This window comes from Lolium perenne, chromosome 4 (assembly GCF_019359855.2).
Source record: "Lolium perenne isolate Kyuss_39 chromosome 4, Kyuss_2.0, whole genome shotgun sequence".
Taxonomy (NCBI): domain Eukaryota; kingdom Viridiplantae; phylum Streptophyta; class Magnoliopsida; order Poales; family Poaceae; genus Lolium; species Lolium perenne.
In genome coordinates this window covers 240,656,854-240,673,586 of record NC_067247.2, presented here as the reverse complement: position 1 = coordinate 240,673,586, position 16,733 = coordinate 240,656,854, and the positions used below count along the sequence as shown (strand labels likewise).

Sequence of the window (16,733 nt, the reverse complement as noted above, 5' to 3'; positions counted from 1 at the left end):
CTGGCCGACGATTCCACTCTCCACTGCCGTTTCTATTGGCAGAAATTCTACAGGATTGAGAGATTGGTAGATGGCATTGAACATCTACCATAACTTTATCAAACCGTTTTCTCCATGCTATTTCGGCGCATGGCGGCGATTAGCAGTCCGTCCTGTCGTATGTACTTAAGCGCATTGGCCAGCTATTGCGCTCGCCGATGTTCGTTTCTATTGGCATAAATTCTACACCGTGGGCGCTGGCAGTTTGGTGGATGTCATAGAACTCTATCAAGAATCTAATCAAACTGCTATCTCCATGCGACTTGGGTGCACGCAGGCCGGCTGTCTGCAGTTCTATCGCCTTTGTACGTACTTAGCCAAGCGGTTGGCGATTCCGCTCAATCGTTTTTGTGTATATAGCTAGGCGACCGTCACTTCTCTATATTTATCTGACCATATGTAAATATGTCATTGTGAACATGGAAAGATATAATACCGATAAATCTTTTCAAAATAAAGTGCTCTAAAATGTCATGTATTACAAGAGGATTATGTAATTAAGAGAAGGGAAGTTGTAAAATAAAATAAAATGAAAGTTCGTATTATCGTTTCGCCCGAGTCATTTGTCCTCCACCGCTGCTCATTTCCATGATATAAATTCTACACCGCGGCTATCAGGCGTTTTGCTAGATGGCATGAAACTCAATCATCTATTAGAACCAAATCAAACTGCCCTTTCCATGCTATTTCGGTGCACGCATGGTGGCGATCGGTGGTTGTGTTGCCTTTTTACGTACTTAGCCCACTGGCCGGCGATTCCGCTCGCCACTGCCCATTTCTATCGGCAGGAATTCTATATGATCGAGAGATTGGTAGATGGCATTGAACATCTACCATAATTTTATCAAACCGTTTTATCCATGCTACTTCGGCGCGGTCCGGCCTGTCGCCTTTGTAAGTACTTAAGCCCATTGGCCGGCTATTCCGCTCACCGACGCCCGTTTCTATCGGCAGAAATTCTACACCATGGGCACCGACAGTTTGGTGGATGTCATAGAATTCTATCAAGAATCTAATCAAACCGCTATCTCCGTGCGACTTGGGTGCACGCAGGCCGACGGTCTGCAGTTCTATCGCCATTGTACTTACTTAGCCAAACGGTTTGGCGATTCCGCTCAATCTATTTGTGTATATTGCTAGGTGACCGTCACTTCTCAATATTTATCTGACCATATGTAAATATGTCATTGTGAACATGGAAAATAAAATAACACTGATAAATCTTTTCAAAATAAAGTGCTCTAAAATGTCATGTATTACAAGAGGATTATGTAATTAAGAGAAGGGAAGTTGTAAAATAAACTAAAATGAAAGTTCGTATTGTCATGTGCACCGAATTGGAGAAATTATTTCTTATTCAATTCATTAAGACAATTTAATATGATATTCAGTTTTCACTATCAACTAAACAACATCATTATTTAGACCACAAATAAACTTTATAGTTCTGCATCTAATACCAATGATTGTGTATATGAATGTTAACATGGTGTACCCAGCAACATTCCATAAACTCAAGGATGATAAAAAGTATATAATAGGCCATGAGATAAATATAATTGTATGTAACAATGCAATATCATGTACAAATAGCAAAAATGATCACAAATATGGTCCTTCCAAAATGGCAAATAGACATTCATCCACAATATAAAGATGGGTATAGATGTTGCCTGCACATGTGATGGTTTAGTTAGCAAACTAGGTGTTCATAGAGCTTCATTAAACACATTGCATAATATGAATATGTCTCAAACCATGTATTTAATTCTCACACACTCTTAATTAATAAAGATGATGCCCTCGCATTTGCGAGGGCCGCTGTGCTAGTTTGATTAATAAAGCTCACAACAGAGTCTCATTGTTTCCCTAAAAACAACAACCTTCGATATCTTTTCCTATATAGGTAAAACTTTAATTTTTTTTTTTGATATATGCGTTGTTACTATATGCTGATATTATTTCTATAAACTTGGTACTTAGGATAAAACTAATATTCACCAGATCTTGGTATAGAGAGTATTAATTTATCAACACTCCTAGTGCAATCAAATCAAGTGTATCCAAAATATGTCAACTTTCCTCTTGATAAAAAGTCAGGTTCTCGAGAAAATATTTTGGTTTCCTTTCTTTTTTGACAATCGATACCATATATTTATATTAACAAATAGTAGATACAAGATCTTGATTACAAAATAAAGTCTAAAAAACAAAAAAATCTTCAAGGTCTTTAAAGTCTTACTTCTTTTATGCTAAAATCTTGTATTTTTTCGAATGCAGCTGGGACAAATATTGTAAGGACAATCCTCTTCGTGACAACCATGAGAAAAGATCCAAAATCGACCCCGTGAAGCAAGATTTGAAGGCTCGCACATAGAGAATTGTAATTTTCCAACACCACCATTAACGTATGGAAGGAGATCTCGTTGCCGAACAAATCAAAGATCACTTATTGAAGATGATGTCATTTCAATTAGGTGGAGGCCAAGAAGAAGACGGTAATAAAACACTAACCTTATATGTGAAAACATTACTTTTATTAAAAACTCCACGCATAGATCAAACTTTTCACCTCTCCTGACACCGGTGAAACCGACTAGAGGAGGGGGAACTAATCTATGTAGAATGTAGAGGTGGAGGCAGTACGGCCGCTCTTGATAGGTTTTGGCTCATTGCCTTCCCACGAATATTTTGTTTTCCTTCTTTACATGTAGGAATGAGATACACCTATCATGAGAGTGGATTTGGTACTCACATGGGTAGCTACGCATGCGGTGGTTGCCATCGGATCTGCGTTGAGATTCCGTCCTGGTACCCTCGCCTGTTGACCGTGTTTTGTAGCTATTGGCTAATCATTGTGGTTAAACCAAACAAAAAAATGCGAGAGAAAATCCCCCACCTAAACACCTGAACGACCCGACCTGTCACATGTCTCCTACCTCCGTCCGCGTCTCCTCACATATTTCCCAACCTCGCGCGGCGGCCGTCGACCAGCAGCGGCGCCGACGACCAGCAGCGGCGCCGACGCCGCCCCCGCCCTATGAATCCCCTCCTTGGATGCCTGGGTGCGACAGGGTGCCTGCCTGGTCTCTCAAATTGCCGCCGCAGAGGAGCACGAGGGAGCTTTCTGCACTCGATGCGGGAAGGCCACCGGCGACGAGAAATTAAGAGGAGGCCACCGCTGAGCGCGCATCAGCCGAGCCGCCGCCGTCAAGCGCGTCTTGGCGGAGCCTGCTGCGGAGCGGAGCCCCTACCAGCAGCAGGTGCGGGACAGGGGGCCGAGCGGAGCGCCCGCGTCAGAAGGAATCAGCGGCGGGTGCAGCGGCTCAAGCTAAGTGAAGGCCGGCGCGGCTAGCGGGGAGCGGCGGTGGTGGGAATTAGGAAGAGCGACGGTCGAATCCGCTCGTGACGGAGGGCATCTTCTCGATCTGCGCGAACCGTGGGACCTGCATGCTCGATGCGGAGAGGCGGAGCTCGACGCGGAAACGATGCAGAAATCGTGTTGGAGAGTCATCGTGTTTGTGCGCAGCTCACAGCGGCGGCGACCAGCTTAGACGGCTTACCGCCGGCAATCATCGTTCAGCTCCGCCCCTATTCGTCATGGAGCCCCAAGCGCCAAGCTGCCACCCCGTCCAGGCGCCTTACCACCGGCCGCGAGATAGAGGACGCGGATGTGCCTCCGCTGCTCTCCAATTGACAACGACGGTGTATGGCGAGTTCGATTTGGGAATCAGCCGGGCACCACCTCGCTTCTTCCGTTTTTTGATTTGGGGGAGGGGAGTTCGATGGAGGGGGAGCGCTAATCTTAATCCACCCTTAAGTACGGACACAGTAAGAGGTGGGAGTGGATAATAAGGTTTGACCGAAGGGACACATGTTGGCTCGGGAAGGGGTGTGTAGCTACCCATGTGAGTACCGGGTTTCATCTGCACCTATCATATATAGGGAATGACTAGGGATGGCGCGCGCTGCTGCCAATGCGCGGGATGGCGCACGCGGGGCCTCGCCGAGCCGCTCCACGCATGACACGTGGCTGCGCTACAGTAGTCTCTCCCCCGCGTGCAACTACCCAACATTTAAATGGTCTCCACGTCTCCCAACCCCTGCATCATTAAGAAAAGAGAAAAAACTGTGCACCGCGACAAAACACTTCCTGAACACCGCGCGGTGCAAAAAGGATCTAAGGTAGTCCAACTAGATAAAAAGCCACGCGGTGCAAAAGCGAACCAGGGCAGTGCAAAGCCATACAAAAAGGCAGTGCACGGGCGGTGCACTCTGAGGACCCTGCGCGGTGTAAATCGATCCAAGGCAGTGCAACGCCGTACAAGAAGGCAGTGCACGGGCGGTGCACTGCGGGACCCCGCGCGGTGCAAAGCTATCCAAGGCAGTGCAACACCGTACAAGAAGGCAGTGCACGGGCGGTGCACTGCCAGACCCCGCGCGGTGCAAAAGAGAACAAAGACAGTGCAAAGCCATACAACAAGACAGTGCACGGGCGGTGCACTCCGAGGACCCGGCGCGGTGCAAATCGATTCAAGGCAGTGCAACGCCGTATAAAAAGGCAGTGCGCCCGTGCACTGCCAGGACACCGCGCAGTGCAAAAGCGACTCAAGGCAGTGCAACGTGGTAAAAAAGGCAAATGCACGGATGATGCACTGCTAGGACACCGCTCGGTTTAGAAGTGATCCAAGGCAGTGCAACGTGGTACAAAAGAGCAGTGCACGGCAGTGCACTTCCACGACATTGTGCGGTGCAAAAGCGACCCAAGACAGTGCAACCGAGGCATAACAGGTAGTTAAAAAAAAAAGTTTCATCCAAACCTACAAAGATGGGATCTAGTGTTGTAGATCTCGACGTGACTAGCACAACCATGAAAACAAAACTTTATTTAGATACTCGGTTCGCAGTATATTTCGGTTTTCGTATTCGAATCTACAGAAAAAAGAGAAAACCACACTTCGACCTGCACCGCGTCCGCCACCTATGATCCGCGGGAGGCTTCAAACACACCAGGCCACACCACTTGTCAGCGGGCGAAGCGAAGCTAAGCGACCCGCGTCCTTTTTCTAGTAAAAATGATCCTATATGTACGAAAATTCAGTTCGGCTCCCGGGTGCGTATGCTCCCTCTACCAAAAAATTATATTTTGAAATGTAGAAAAATTTAGATAAAAAATTCTACATGTACATCTCCATAATATACGTGCGTTCGTCAAGTTTCATGAAAAATCAATATTTTGTGTGATCTATATAAAAAAGAGAAAGTTTATCTTGTAAAAAGTATTATTTTTAGCAGTGATTTTTTCTTTTTACACACGTCACATGATAAGTTGATTTTTTTATGAAACGACTTTATGAGCACGTAGCACGTGAAGATGTACGTGCGAACTTTTAGTTTCAATTTTTTTAAAATTTAAAATGTATGTAAGATGCATTTCGAAATATAGGGAGCATATGCACTCATGTTCCACATCTTTACTAACCTATTTCTCTATACATGCAGTCATGCCACATCAGCATCAGCAGACCCACCCAATCCATCGTCAAAGAGTCCTCCACGTTTAACTATTTTCGTTTTGTTACATGCAGCCGTCCACCTTATCGAGCATTGCTACCCAACCATCGTCCTTTTGTTTCTTTGATTGACGAAAGAACACCAACGGTCCAGCACATCGCATGGAGCCTCATCTAGTTCATGATCTGACTCACGTGATCAAGGAAACTGGTCCACCATCTTTTTTCTTTCGCTGCCATATCCAGGCAACGAACAACCCTCCACAATTCTTAGTTGACTTACCGAAAGATTTGATGTAAAAAGAAACCTATCAGAATATTTATTGTAGAGAAAAATACTAGCAAGCATTGACATTTCCTCTGCATCAATCTTGGCGGCGCCGATTTCTTTTCCCCTCTCCCTCACGATTTCCACAAGAACAGGTTGCACAAGAAACTGACAGAGGCATACGAGTAGTTCACACCAATTGCTTCCGCGTTAAATTCCATGCCCCGCCTTGGTCCATCTGCTCGCACTCCCTCCCGTTTCTAATCTTCCTGCCCACCACGAGGAGCCTGCCACCGCCGCCGCTCTAGCGCACTATTCACTACAACGACACTAGCCCCTCCACCGGTTCAGGGGCGGAGCTAGAGAAAAATAACCTTGGTGCACTATTTTGACATTGTTTATAAAAAAAAAGTACTGTATATGATAACTTTTGCAAGTAAAAAATACCAAATAGCACCGAAGACGGTCAATATTGGTGAACTAGCAATTTCATTCCAAATCACCAAACAGAATTTAGAAAACTACAAAATAAATTTTATTTGAGTTTCAAAGCTTCTTTCCAATATTTGTGCTTTGATTAACACTCAACTTTTACTAAAGCTAGATTTGGCAGAGAGTGGCTTGCATTGATCATATATTATCAAACAACTTTTGTCTGTTTGTTGTTTAGCTCACCTTTTCCCTTTTGGAGCTATTTTACAACATATTTTTTTATGATAAACTCAATGCAATAGAAATTATAAAGTGGATTGTCCTCAACCTGAACCGATGCGTGTTTAATTCTCCTTTGGAGGAAACACACATTTTTTATACACTGACGAATATTATTGTGATAGAACCACAAGTCCACAAAGGCAGATTTTCCTTATTTCAGAACGACCATAAGGTAGATCAATTTTGTTTTTAGAACTTGCAAATTTTTTTTTAAGAACTCGCACATTTTTTTAGCAGATTAAGAATTCGCACATAGATTGATGAATTTGTTGTCGTTGTCGCTCCAAGGATACCCACCTCATGGCCCATCCATACCAGCCCATATACAACGTGGACAGAGCAGCAGGCTAGCTATAGAAAAAAAAACGCGTACGTGACCGAATGAAATGGTTCCCCTAACCGAAGTTGAAGGGTTATATTTGTGTTTTTTTTACCTTAGACCCGCTTAGACCCGCTGAAACCCATATCCGACCTATGTATACTCATATGTATACATACGGTATCTATACGTCGCGTTAGAAAAGAGGTCACGTGACCAGGTAACCATCCCAGTTGCCTAACTACCGCCCAACGTCCTGCATGCGTGGTTTTGAAGACGAAGTGGACGAGGGTTTCTTCATTCCAGTTTTAGGGGGAAATGTGTGGGGCGACGCAGGAGGAGCTGCCCACGACTTTTATATGTCATGCCTTTTCGGTACACATGACGTCACACATGCACGTGACCGTATTAGTACGTCGTACATATAGAAATTACTCGTACAAGATAACACGGGCCATACGAGCCACTATAGGGGTGTACGTACATGTCAGAATTTGTAATTTTACGATTATGCCCCCACTTACGAAGGGTTATGTGAAGATTTCCATCGTCCTTGTTTTTGTCGCAGCCAGAGTTTTGCCAAGGAGGAGCACCGGAGCAGAAGTGTTATATCCAATCGCTGGTAACTTTTTCGTTCGATCCTGGTGCATGTGCACCAGGTATGGACTACCTAGCTCCACCCTGCATCGGTTTGGTTGCGCCGCCACGCTGCAGCAATGGCTCAAATGGGATGTCGATCTGTGGCTACAACCAGGGTAATGCCTGAAAGTACCATCTCCTATGAGTTGTTTGTTTTTCTGATCTGTTCCAGCATCTAGATCATTGCTGTAGTATTTCTTTTTTTAGGGGAATTGTTGTAGTGTTTCAACTGCCTGGTGTCGTCGAGGGGATCATGAAGTACAACAGAAATCGGGGTGCATCAGCCAAAGGCAAATAGCTTTTGTGCAGACATTTTTCTTCACCTTTCTTGGTTATGACTTCTTTGGTAAGAATAATTCACTTTTATGGAAAATTATCTTTAGACCGGACAACTGCTCGAAAGCTGAAAGAATTAACTTCAGATTCATTGCCTTGTCCAAATCATGAACCATAAATAAAATTGTATCGTCGGCATATTGAATGATAGATAAGCCCCCATCCACCAAATGGGGAACCACTCCTTCAATCTGGCCATCAACTTTAGCCCTCTCGATTATAATAGCAAGCATATCCGCCACAATATTAAATAATATTGGAGATAGGGGATCGCCTTGCCTCAACCCTTTTCTTGTCTGGAAGTATCTACCAATGTCATCATTGACTGTGATTGCAACACTTCCTCCAAAAACAAAGTTATTAATCAGAGCACGCCATCAGAAAAGCCTTTCATCCTGAGTGTCTGTTGAAGAAAGGACCATTTAACCTTATCATAGGCTTTCTCAAAGTTGATTTTGAGTATTACTCCATTCAACTTTTTACGGTGCATCTCATGAATTGTTTCATGCAAAGTGAAAACACCATCTAGAATGTATCTACCTTGCATAAAAGCAGTTTGAGATGGAAGCACCACGTGATCAGCCACCGAATTCAGTCTAATAGTTGCAACTTTGGTAAAAATCTTAAAGCAAACATTTAGAAGACAAATTGGTCTAAATTGTTGAATCCGTTCCGCGTCCATCACTTTTGGTAAAGGAATGATCTCACCAAAATTGATATGAAACAGATCCAATTGTCCCTTATGAAGTTCACTAAAGAGTTCCATTAAATCTACCTTAATTATATCCCAGAAGTTTTGATAGAATTCCGCAGGGAAGCCATCCGGTCCTGGTGCCTTATTGTGTTCCATTCGGAAAACTGCTTTCGTAATCTCTTCCTCGGAGTAGGGAGAAGTCAGAAGCGCATTTTCCTGTGGAGACACTTGAAGTATATCATCAATCCTGGACTCGTCCATAGATATATCAGATTCCTCAGGGGCACCAAACAGTCCCTTATAATACGATGTAATATAGGACTTTAGCTATTCATGACCTTCAATCACGTCCTCTTCCTGGACTAGAGAGTGAATGAGTTTCTTTCTGTGTCTGCCATTGGCTACACTATGAAAGTATCTTGTATTCGAATCTCCTTTCAACAAAAATTGGGCTTTGGATCTTTGGTACCATTTGAGTTCCTTCCCCTTAGTAGACCAGCTAACGTTGCATTGAGTTGACTTTTAAGTTCAATCTCATACATAGTCAATGGTCGTACCTCAGCGAGTGCCTCTAGAGCCATACCTTTATGTTATCATGCTCATATATGTGTATTGGCCTCTAGAGCCATACACCCGCTCTTTCCATCAAATCGGTGTTTTGTAATAGTTGGTTAGTGCATGAAGCTCAACAGCTTTTATCTATACATAAGAAGTAGCTATATTTTAAGAAATTTGGACAAGTAATCACGACCTTTAGACATCCCTAATCTCCCAAGATTCTTTATGTGACACGCTGCTGACGGCACGGTCACATGAAGAAAGTTCATTTTGTTGCATCTTGTGGTGCAATGCAGCATGGCATGAGACCGCCGGAAACATTGTGCTAATATATGCTTAAGATGTAGTAATGTATTTATATTTTTTGCGGCGGAAGATACAATGTACTAGTTGTCCTCACAGTTTGGCATCCTGTCACCCCGGAGAAGAGAAGCTCGCAGGAAAGTGCCAGTGGCGCCAAGGACACACAAGTTAAGGGTTCAGAAAGAAACGACAATATTGGAAGAAAACTCGATAAACTAATCACGGACAGCGCCAATCTTCCGAGCTGGTGTGTGTGCCGCTGCTGACGACACGGAACGATATTCATCCATCGGAAGCATCGATCAACCCCATCGGTAGAGGCAACGCAGCATCGATCTCCGTCAGTAGAGCGTCTTGGCTGCTAGGTAGGCCCCGCAAGCAACGGCCGCCGCCAGGAGCAACGTCCATCCGGCGCCGGACGCGTCCCGCTGCGCCCTACGCCCTGTACGGACGGCAGCATAGTACGTCTTCGGGCTGGCCTCGAACATCGCCCGGGGCATGCGCGCTCCGCCGAGCCCGGGGCCCTTCATGGTGCGGCAGCTGAGAGCCCAGACGGTGAAGACGACGAGGAGGAGACCGACCAGCACCACGTGCTGGTCCGCTCTTCCTCCCGTGGCCGATGCCGTGGCCAGCCGCCCGTAGAGGCCAAGCAGGCGCTTGTACGCCATCTCCACCCATGGCTCCGCGGTTTCAACGGCGGAACCCGCCGCTCTCCTTGCCGCCTCCGCGGCGGGCGGGAAATTTTCGACGGCCCCGTCTCTCGCTGCGACGAGCCAGGCGACCGACGCCTTGGCCGTTTCACGCACGGCGTCCCTTGTCGCGTCCGTGGGGAGCATCTCCACGGTGGAGGCCACGGCCGCTTGCACCGCGCCCGTGACGACGGCCGAGATGTTGGCGATGAGAGAGGCCATGGCGATCGGCTTTGGCTTGTGGTTTGGTCTCAGGCTTCTCTGTTTTTTTGGAGTGGCCGGAGATCGCAGGAAATCAAAGTAGATGGATCACCACTGAAGTACTGGACTGAGACATGATACAGAGAGGGCGGAAAGGTCACAAAGCCGCCCGTGCAGTCGCCCACGGTAAGAGCATCTCCACTCGTCCCCCCGAACAGGCCCCCGGCGAGCGTTTTTTCCATCCGGACGGCGTAATTCGGCCCAGTCGCGCCCCCGGTTCCTCGTTTTCGTCCGGATTTGGGCCTAAATCCATCCGGCGATCCCACGACATCCCCGGCCCCCCGGGGAGCGCTCGGGGACTCCGGACGAAGCGAAAGCGCGCGTGGCCCCAACTTGTCGGCGACAATGGCCTCCGATCTACGGCAAAACCCTCGTCTTCCCGATCTACGGCAAAACCCTCGTCTTCCCGATCTACGGCAATACCCTCGTCGAACGAAAGCTTTGAACTCTCAAGTGGTGCAACATAGATAGATTATATATATATTTCGAATATAATTCGAATAAACATAAAAATTACATATAAAAACTTTAAAACTAAACTACTTCTTCTTCTTCTTAGAAGGCCCCGCCTCATCGTCGTCGCGGCGACGCTTCCGGCTCGCCACCTCCTCGTCGGAGGAAGTTGAGTCCTCGTCGTCGTCCTCATCATCTTCTTCGTCCTCCTCCTCCTGCTCCTCCTCCTGCTCCTGCTCCTCCTCCTCTTCCTCGGCCTCTTCCTCGGCCTGCTCCTCGGCCTGCTCCACGGCCTCTTCGTCCTCCTCCTCGTCGTCCCACTCGTCCTCGCTGGCCGGCGGGGGGGAATCGTCGCTGCTGGACGATGCAGCTGGCTCCCACCAATGGCGCCATCCAGGCGGCTTCCCCTCGCTGTCGGTGTCCGATGGCCAAGAGATATCGCTCATGGTTGACGGAGGATGGTGACGAGAGAACAGATGAATGGCGTCGCCCGTCGAAAACCGTATATGTAGGTCTCTCGACGACAGAGAGCGCCGGTTGCTCTTCCGCGGAGTTCGTGCTCCATTACGGCGGTTCTCGCATCGAGGCCACTTCGACCGTTCCCGACGAGTCGTTCCGGCTCTCCAGTCCACTTCGCGACGGTTCAATGCGTCGAGGGAACTCCGACGATTGCCCTTCCCGGTGACTGCGCCGTCGCTATGCACGCGGTGGGTGCGCGTCCATGGGCTCGCGGCTGGAAAAATGGGCCTCCCCAGGCCAAAAACTACATCCATCCGGCGCTAAATTTCGCCGGATTTGGGCGTGGGGAGCCCAAACGAGTGGGGATGCTCTAACCCAGCAAAACCAGCTTGGTTAGCCAGTCGGTCCTTGTCCTTTCGCCGGATGCTTCGACGTACGTACGTTCGAAAAAGCAAATAATCACATGCCTTCCGCAACAAGCATTCGATATGCATATTCAACATGTAACTAAATCTTCCAAAATTCATTCAGTAAGTAAATGTCAAAACAATATGAATTCACCTTCGATGAGCATTTTGCTCCTGTGGTCTTCCAAGAGATCAACTATTTCAGGGAAAGAACTTTTATCACCGCTGGATCAGCCGAGAGCCCGGGACGCGTCGGTCAGCGCGCACTGTTCTGCTCCCGAAAATGAACTTCAACCTGCTCTTCATTTTCATTTTCTCCCTCCTCAACTGATCCAATTGAACAGGGTATTGTCTAATTAAGTTCCTGTTAGAAAAAGAAAAAGGAAGCACATGACGTGACTTGGGGCTGGAGTCAAGTCCACGGGGGAGGAGACTTGAGTTGAGTCCACCCCGCAGTGTAGACTGTGTAGTACTACCTCCCTTTTTCAAGGAATAAAGTGGACACGTATTTCAAGACGAACTTTCATCGTAAAAATCGAGCAACAAAATTTTAACTATATTATATGTAATTATTATATGTAATTAGTATTGTTGGTTGAAAAATACTTTGTAATGATATTTTTTTATCTATTTCAAGTAATTCTTGATCAAACAAAAAATACGTAAAACGAGGACATCTTATTTCGTGAAACGGATGTAGTACTATATACATACATGTTTCCTTAGGATTATCTATTCAGTGGCGTTTTAGTAAGGTCTCTAAAGTTAAGACACTGGTCTACCGGCAGCGACACTATGTTGGGTATGACGTTGTAGGGCGGGGCAAAAATAAGGTATACATGCCTCCTTGTCCACCTCAGCGGCGGAAATCTCGCCAACGTGATTGAGGAGGGTACGGATTTGTCTGGTCGCGTCTCCCATGGAGCGATGGATCTCGTACAATCTACGTGTGTTACAGATTTAGTGCTAGAAGATTTCCAGATCAAATGAAGGGTTCAATGGCAACGAATTTGGATCTAGGGCGCTAGTCCTTAGGGGCACATGCATGAAGACTTCCCGATTATCATTCAAAACGTCATGTCGGCACCAATAGGAGAGCAACAACAATGACAAATCGATGGCTCGCTTTTCGCGGTGGTAGTGGTCGTAAGGTGGTCCAACGACCTCAATGTAATTTTATTATGTTAATGACAGTAGAAGTTTTAGAGCTAGGAAGTTCACTACAACCTGTCTTTGTTAATGACATTCCTCGGAGTCACACATTTTCCTTAGGGGTAAGTTTTATACCCCTCGTGAACTTCTATAACAGATTCATAATTCCTCACAAAAAAGAAAAGTTGTGTCTATGTTTGGTTACCAGTACGGAAGCTCCACCTCTTAGTCTCCAATTTATTTCCGCCTCCCCTACTCTCTCTCCTCACCTAGAGAGTCACCGCTCATCTACTGGCACCCCTCCCCATAATATGGTGTCCTCACTGGCCGGAATGATTGTGAGAGGGGAGACCGGACCCTCCGTACATACAGTAATCTAGGTCTAGGAGTTGTTCGCATTCTTTTGATCCTTCTGGTCAGCCATGGTGGCAGGAGGAAGAAGAAGAGGAGCACGACCCGTGTGAGGTGGATGCATTCGTGCAAGGCGGTGAAATCTGCAATCCCTGCAGCAACCTCCAAGCAAAGGCGCAAGATCTCCGTTGTTATCATCGGCCAAGAAGGTGGCCCTGCTGCGCTCGAGCTCAAGATTAGCTCGTGTTTCGTCGTCCTCCATCAGAGGATCTTTGGTGGCTTCGGTGCGGCCGACCAAGTCTAACCCTCCCCAAGTGGTTCTATCCCCGATGGAGGCGTGGATGACCGTGACTGCGAGCCCATCTTCATCGACGGTGACCTCGGACTTGATCGCGTTTCTGCGACAACCTTGAGGGTGCTTAGTGCAAAATATCTTGACTATGATGTAATTTTAATTTTCTTTGGGGTCTTTTTGTAAAAGTTCACACACCGCGGTTTCAATGGGATATCATTTTGCAATAAGTGTGGGAAAATGCTGCAAGCGTTACGTTCATGTTGCATAGTATTGCAAAGATTCCCTTCTATTTTCCACATATTGCAACAATTTCTTCCTAGAGATTTAAGGATAAGTATTTATTTGCATACAATACATAAGAACTCACATGTATTTGAAATGTTCCAACATCTACGTGGTACTATTTTTTTAGATGGAAGTCTTGAAATGAGCCCGACTTTAAATTAACGAAGTCATCAACCGGCTAGGAGTTAAACCAGGAGTTACAAAACACACGCGCCAGATGCAAACCGAAAATCACACAAAAGACAACACAAGTAACATCAAGCCCGCCGGAGCGCCAACTTGATCCATGAAGAGAGAGCTTTGTTTTCTGCAGCATGAGAGCAATCATGGCCATGTCTGCACCAACAAACCTCCACTGCACCAAGACTGCAATCCACAGGGAACTCAACGACGGGTCGACCACCTAACAGATCTTGAGGAACCAAAGGAGGGGGGGGGGGGTATTGCGGTGATGCCTAAGAAGGTGAATGGCGCTAGAATGCGCCATCGTCACCGGCATAGACAAAAGGTGTTGCAAAGTTTTCACCCAGACCCGAGAGCTACCACCCCTCGAGCTCGGGATAGGTCCAGACCAAGAACACAACATCATCCCCTGGCTTTGGGATAAGCACACCGGCAAGGGCTACGACCAGATCCGACATCGCAAAGCCCCCCAAGGCGCTAGGGAGGACATCAGCTACTTCAGCAAACCGTGTAAAAGCAGCCAGGACGACTCTACGAGAGGGTTGCGATACCAGCGAGAGGTCAGAGGGTGATCCACAAGACACTATCAGAGAGGCATGCCCAAAGCGAGCCCTCCCAAGGAGAGCAGATTGAGGCGGAGGGACGGAGCCCATCACTTCGAACAGGAGAGACCTCATCGGGACGCCTTCAACAAGGAAGCGACACCCGCAGGTGCCGCCATCACTGGCACATGCCACAACCATGTGCAGCTTTCGCCGAGGTCCAAAACCCATTCAAAGTTTTGGACACCATCACGAGGGCGTAGAGCAGACAAAGCAGAAATCAGTGGCGCGCCCCCAACCGAAGCCGCACTATGAACTAGCCCCAACTAGACTCAATCGCAAGGTGAACGCAGACTGGCTAGTAATGCCCGGCCAGACCCAGATCTAGACGTCAACGAGGCTAGATCGACGGCAACCCGATGACCCTACCATCCCCAGAGCGTCAGCAGCTGCACAAGCACGACCAAACTGGTCGGATGGGAAGCATACCACAACTATGAGAGCAGTTGTAGCAGCGAGCATGCTGCCTACCCCAGCGAGCATGCGCCACCCCAAGGCCGCCCTCGGGGGGCAACGTGAGTGGGGGGAGCGGGAACGTGTTGTCTTTCCGAGGGAGTACTATTTTACATACCACGAGAGAAAAAATGTTAGGGTGATGATGCTTACGCAGAAAAAGAACTTTCATTACCCAGATTGCACAGCAACATCGCTTGCAGTTAAATCAGATACAAAATTTGGCGCAAATTCAGCCCAACCGACAGACTCCTCCACAGTCTGCGACCCATACTTTGCCATAGCATGAGCAACCTTATTACAAAATCGACGACAATGCAAGCTAAAGGATTCAAAAGAGGGGAAAAACACATACTCCTTGGTTCACGCACTAGGATATCAATCTCAGATAGCTCGCGCCTGCTTGAATTGAGTGCAGATACCAGGATTTGCAAATCAGATTCAAACACCACCACATGAAAACCGAGTGCAGCAGCTCCCTCGACTGCTGCCGGACATGCCTCGGTTTCAGCTTGGAGAGCCGAGCGTAGGTGTCTCAGTTTACCTGCTGTTGCGGCAACAAACTCACCATTCTCAACCCGTGCTACAAAACCTCACGCCCCGATCAATCAGTGGAGGCAATGCGGCATCGATCTCCGTCAGTAGAGCGTCTTGCCTGCTAGGTAGGCGTAGGCCCCATAAGCAACGGCCGCCGCCACGAGCAACGTCCATCCGGCGCCGGACGCGTCGCGCCGCGCCCTACGCCCTGCACGAACGGTAGAATAGTAGCGCCTCGGGCTGGCCTCGAACATCGCGCGGGGGACGCGCGCCCCGCCGAGCCCGGGGCCCTTCATGGTGCGGCAGCTGAGAGCACAGACGGCGCCGCAGACAAAGACGACGAGGATGAGAGCGAGCAGCAGCACGTGCTGCTCCGCTCTTCCCCCCATGGCCGTCGCGTCGGCGCCGTCCGGGAGGTTCCCGCCTGATGCCGTGATCAGCCGCCCGTAGAGGTGAAGCAGGAGCTTTGACGCCATCTCCACCCATGGCTCCGAGGCCTCAACGGCGGAACCCGCCGCTCTCCTGGCCGCCTTCGCGGCGACCGGGAAATTGTCGACGGCCCCGGCTCTCGCTGCGACGAGCCACGCCCACAGGTGGCTCAAGAACCACGCCACCGACGCCCTCACGGTTTCACGTGCGGCGTCCCTCGTAACGTCCGTGGGGAGCATCTCCACAGCGAAGGCCATGGCGGCTTGCACCGCGCCCGTGACAGCGGCTGAGATGTTGCCGATGGGAAATGCCATGGCGGCTTGCACCGCGCCAGTGACGACGGCTGAGATGTTGGCGATGGGAAATGCCATGGCGAACGGCTGACTTGGGGTTTGGTCTCAGGCTGCTCAGTTTTTGGAGTGGAGATCACAGGAAATCAAAGTATAGATCGATCGCCACTCGACTGAGACAAGATAAAAGAGAGAGCGGAAAGGTAACAAAGCCGCCGCGCACTCGCCAGTCGGTCCTTCTCCTTTGGCCGGATGCTTTCATGTACGTACGAAAAAGCAAATGAATCGAATCACATGCCTTCCACAACAAGCATTCGATATGCATGTATTCAACAAGTAACTAAAATCTTCCAAAGCTCAAAAGCAAATGTCAAAAATAATATCAATTCAATTTAGATGACCATTTTGCTCATGTGGGCTTCCAAGAGATCAACTATTTTAGGGAAATTGTTCAAAAAAAAAACCATTTTAGGGAAAGAATTTTCTACTCCCGAGTGTGCACTT

At 47.9% G+C, this 16,733-nt stretch overlaps 1 protein-coding gene across 1 annotated transcript; it reads right to left on the bottom strand.

Moving 5' to 3' along the window:
- Positions 1-9,413: 9,413 nt before the first annotated feature.
- On the bottom strand, positions 9,414-16,410 carry LOC127332484 (uncharacterized). The gene is made up of 5 exons (XM_071829361.1): positions 15,614-16,410; positions 15,345-15,517; positions 15,149-15,234; positions 13,318-13,553; positions 9,414-10,377 (listed from the first exon to the last, which is right to left on the bottom strand). Exons 1-5 carry the CDS (start codon positions 16,308-16,310, stop codon positions 9,725-9,727), a joined length of 1,845 nt encoding a protein of 614 aa, XP_071685462.1. The 5' UTR covers positions 16,311-16,410; the 3' UTR covers positions 9,414-9,724.
- Between the last annotated feature and the right edge of the window lie 323 nt (positions 16,411-16,733).

What these genes read in the sequence shown, in the direction of transcription:
- LOC127332484 (XM_071829361.1), bottom strand. Translation starts at nt 16,310, where the DNA reads ATGGCATTTCCCATCGCCAACATCTCAGCCGTCGTCACTGGCGCGGTG. An exon ending in AGCAGGCAAGACGCTCTACT is followed by an intron (nt 15,518 to 15,613) that starts GACGGAGATCGA and finishes CCGCAACAGCAG; the next exon opens with GTAAACTGAGACACCTACGC. An exon ending in TATCTGAGATTGATATCCTA is followed by an intron (nt 15,235 to 15,344) that starts GTGCGTGAACCA and finishes TATGGGTCGCAG; the next exon opens with ACTGTGGAGGAGTCTGTCGG.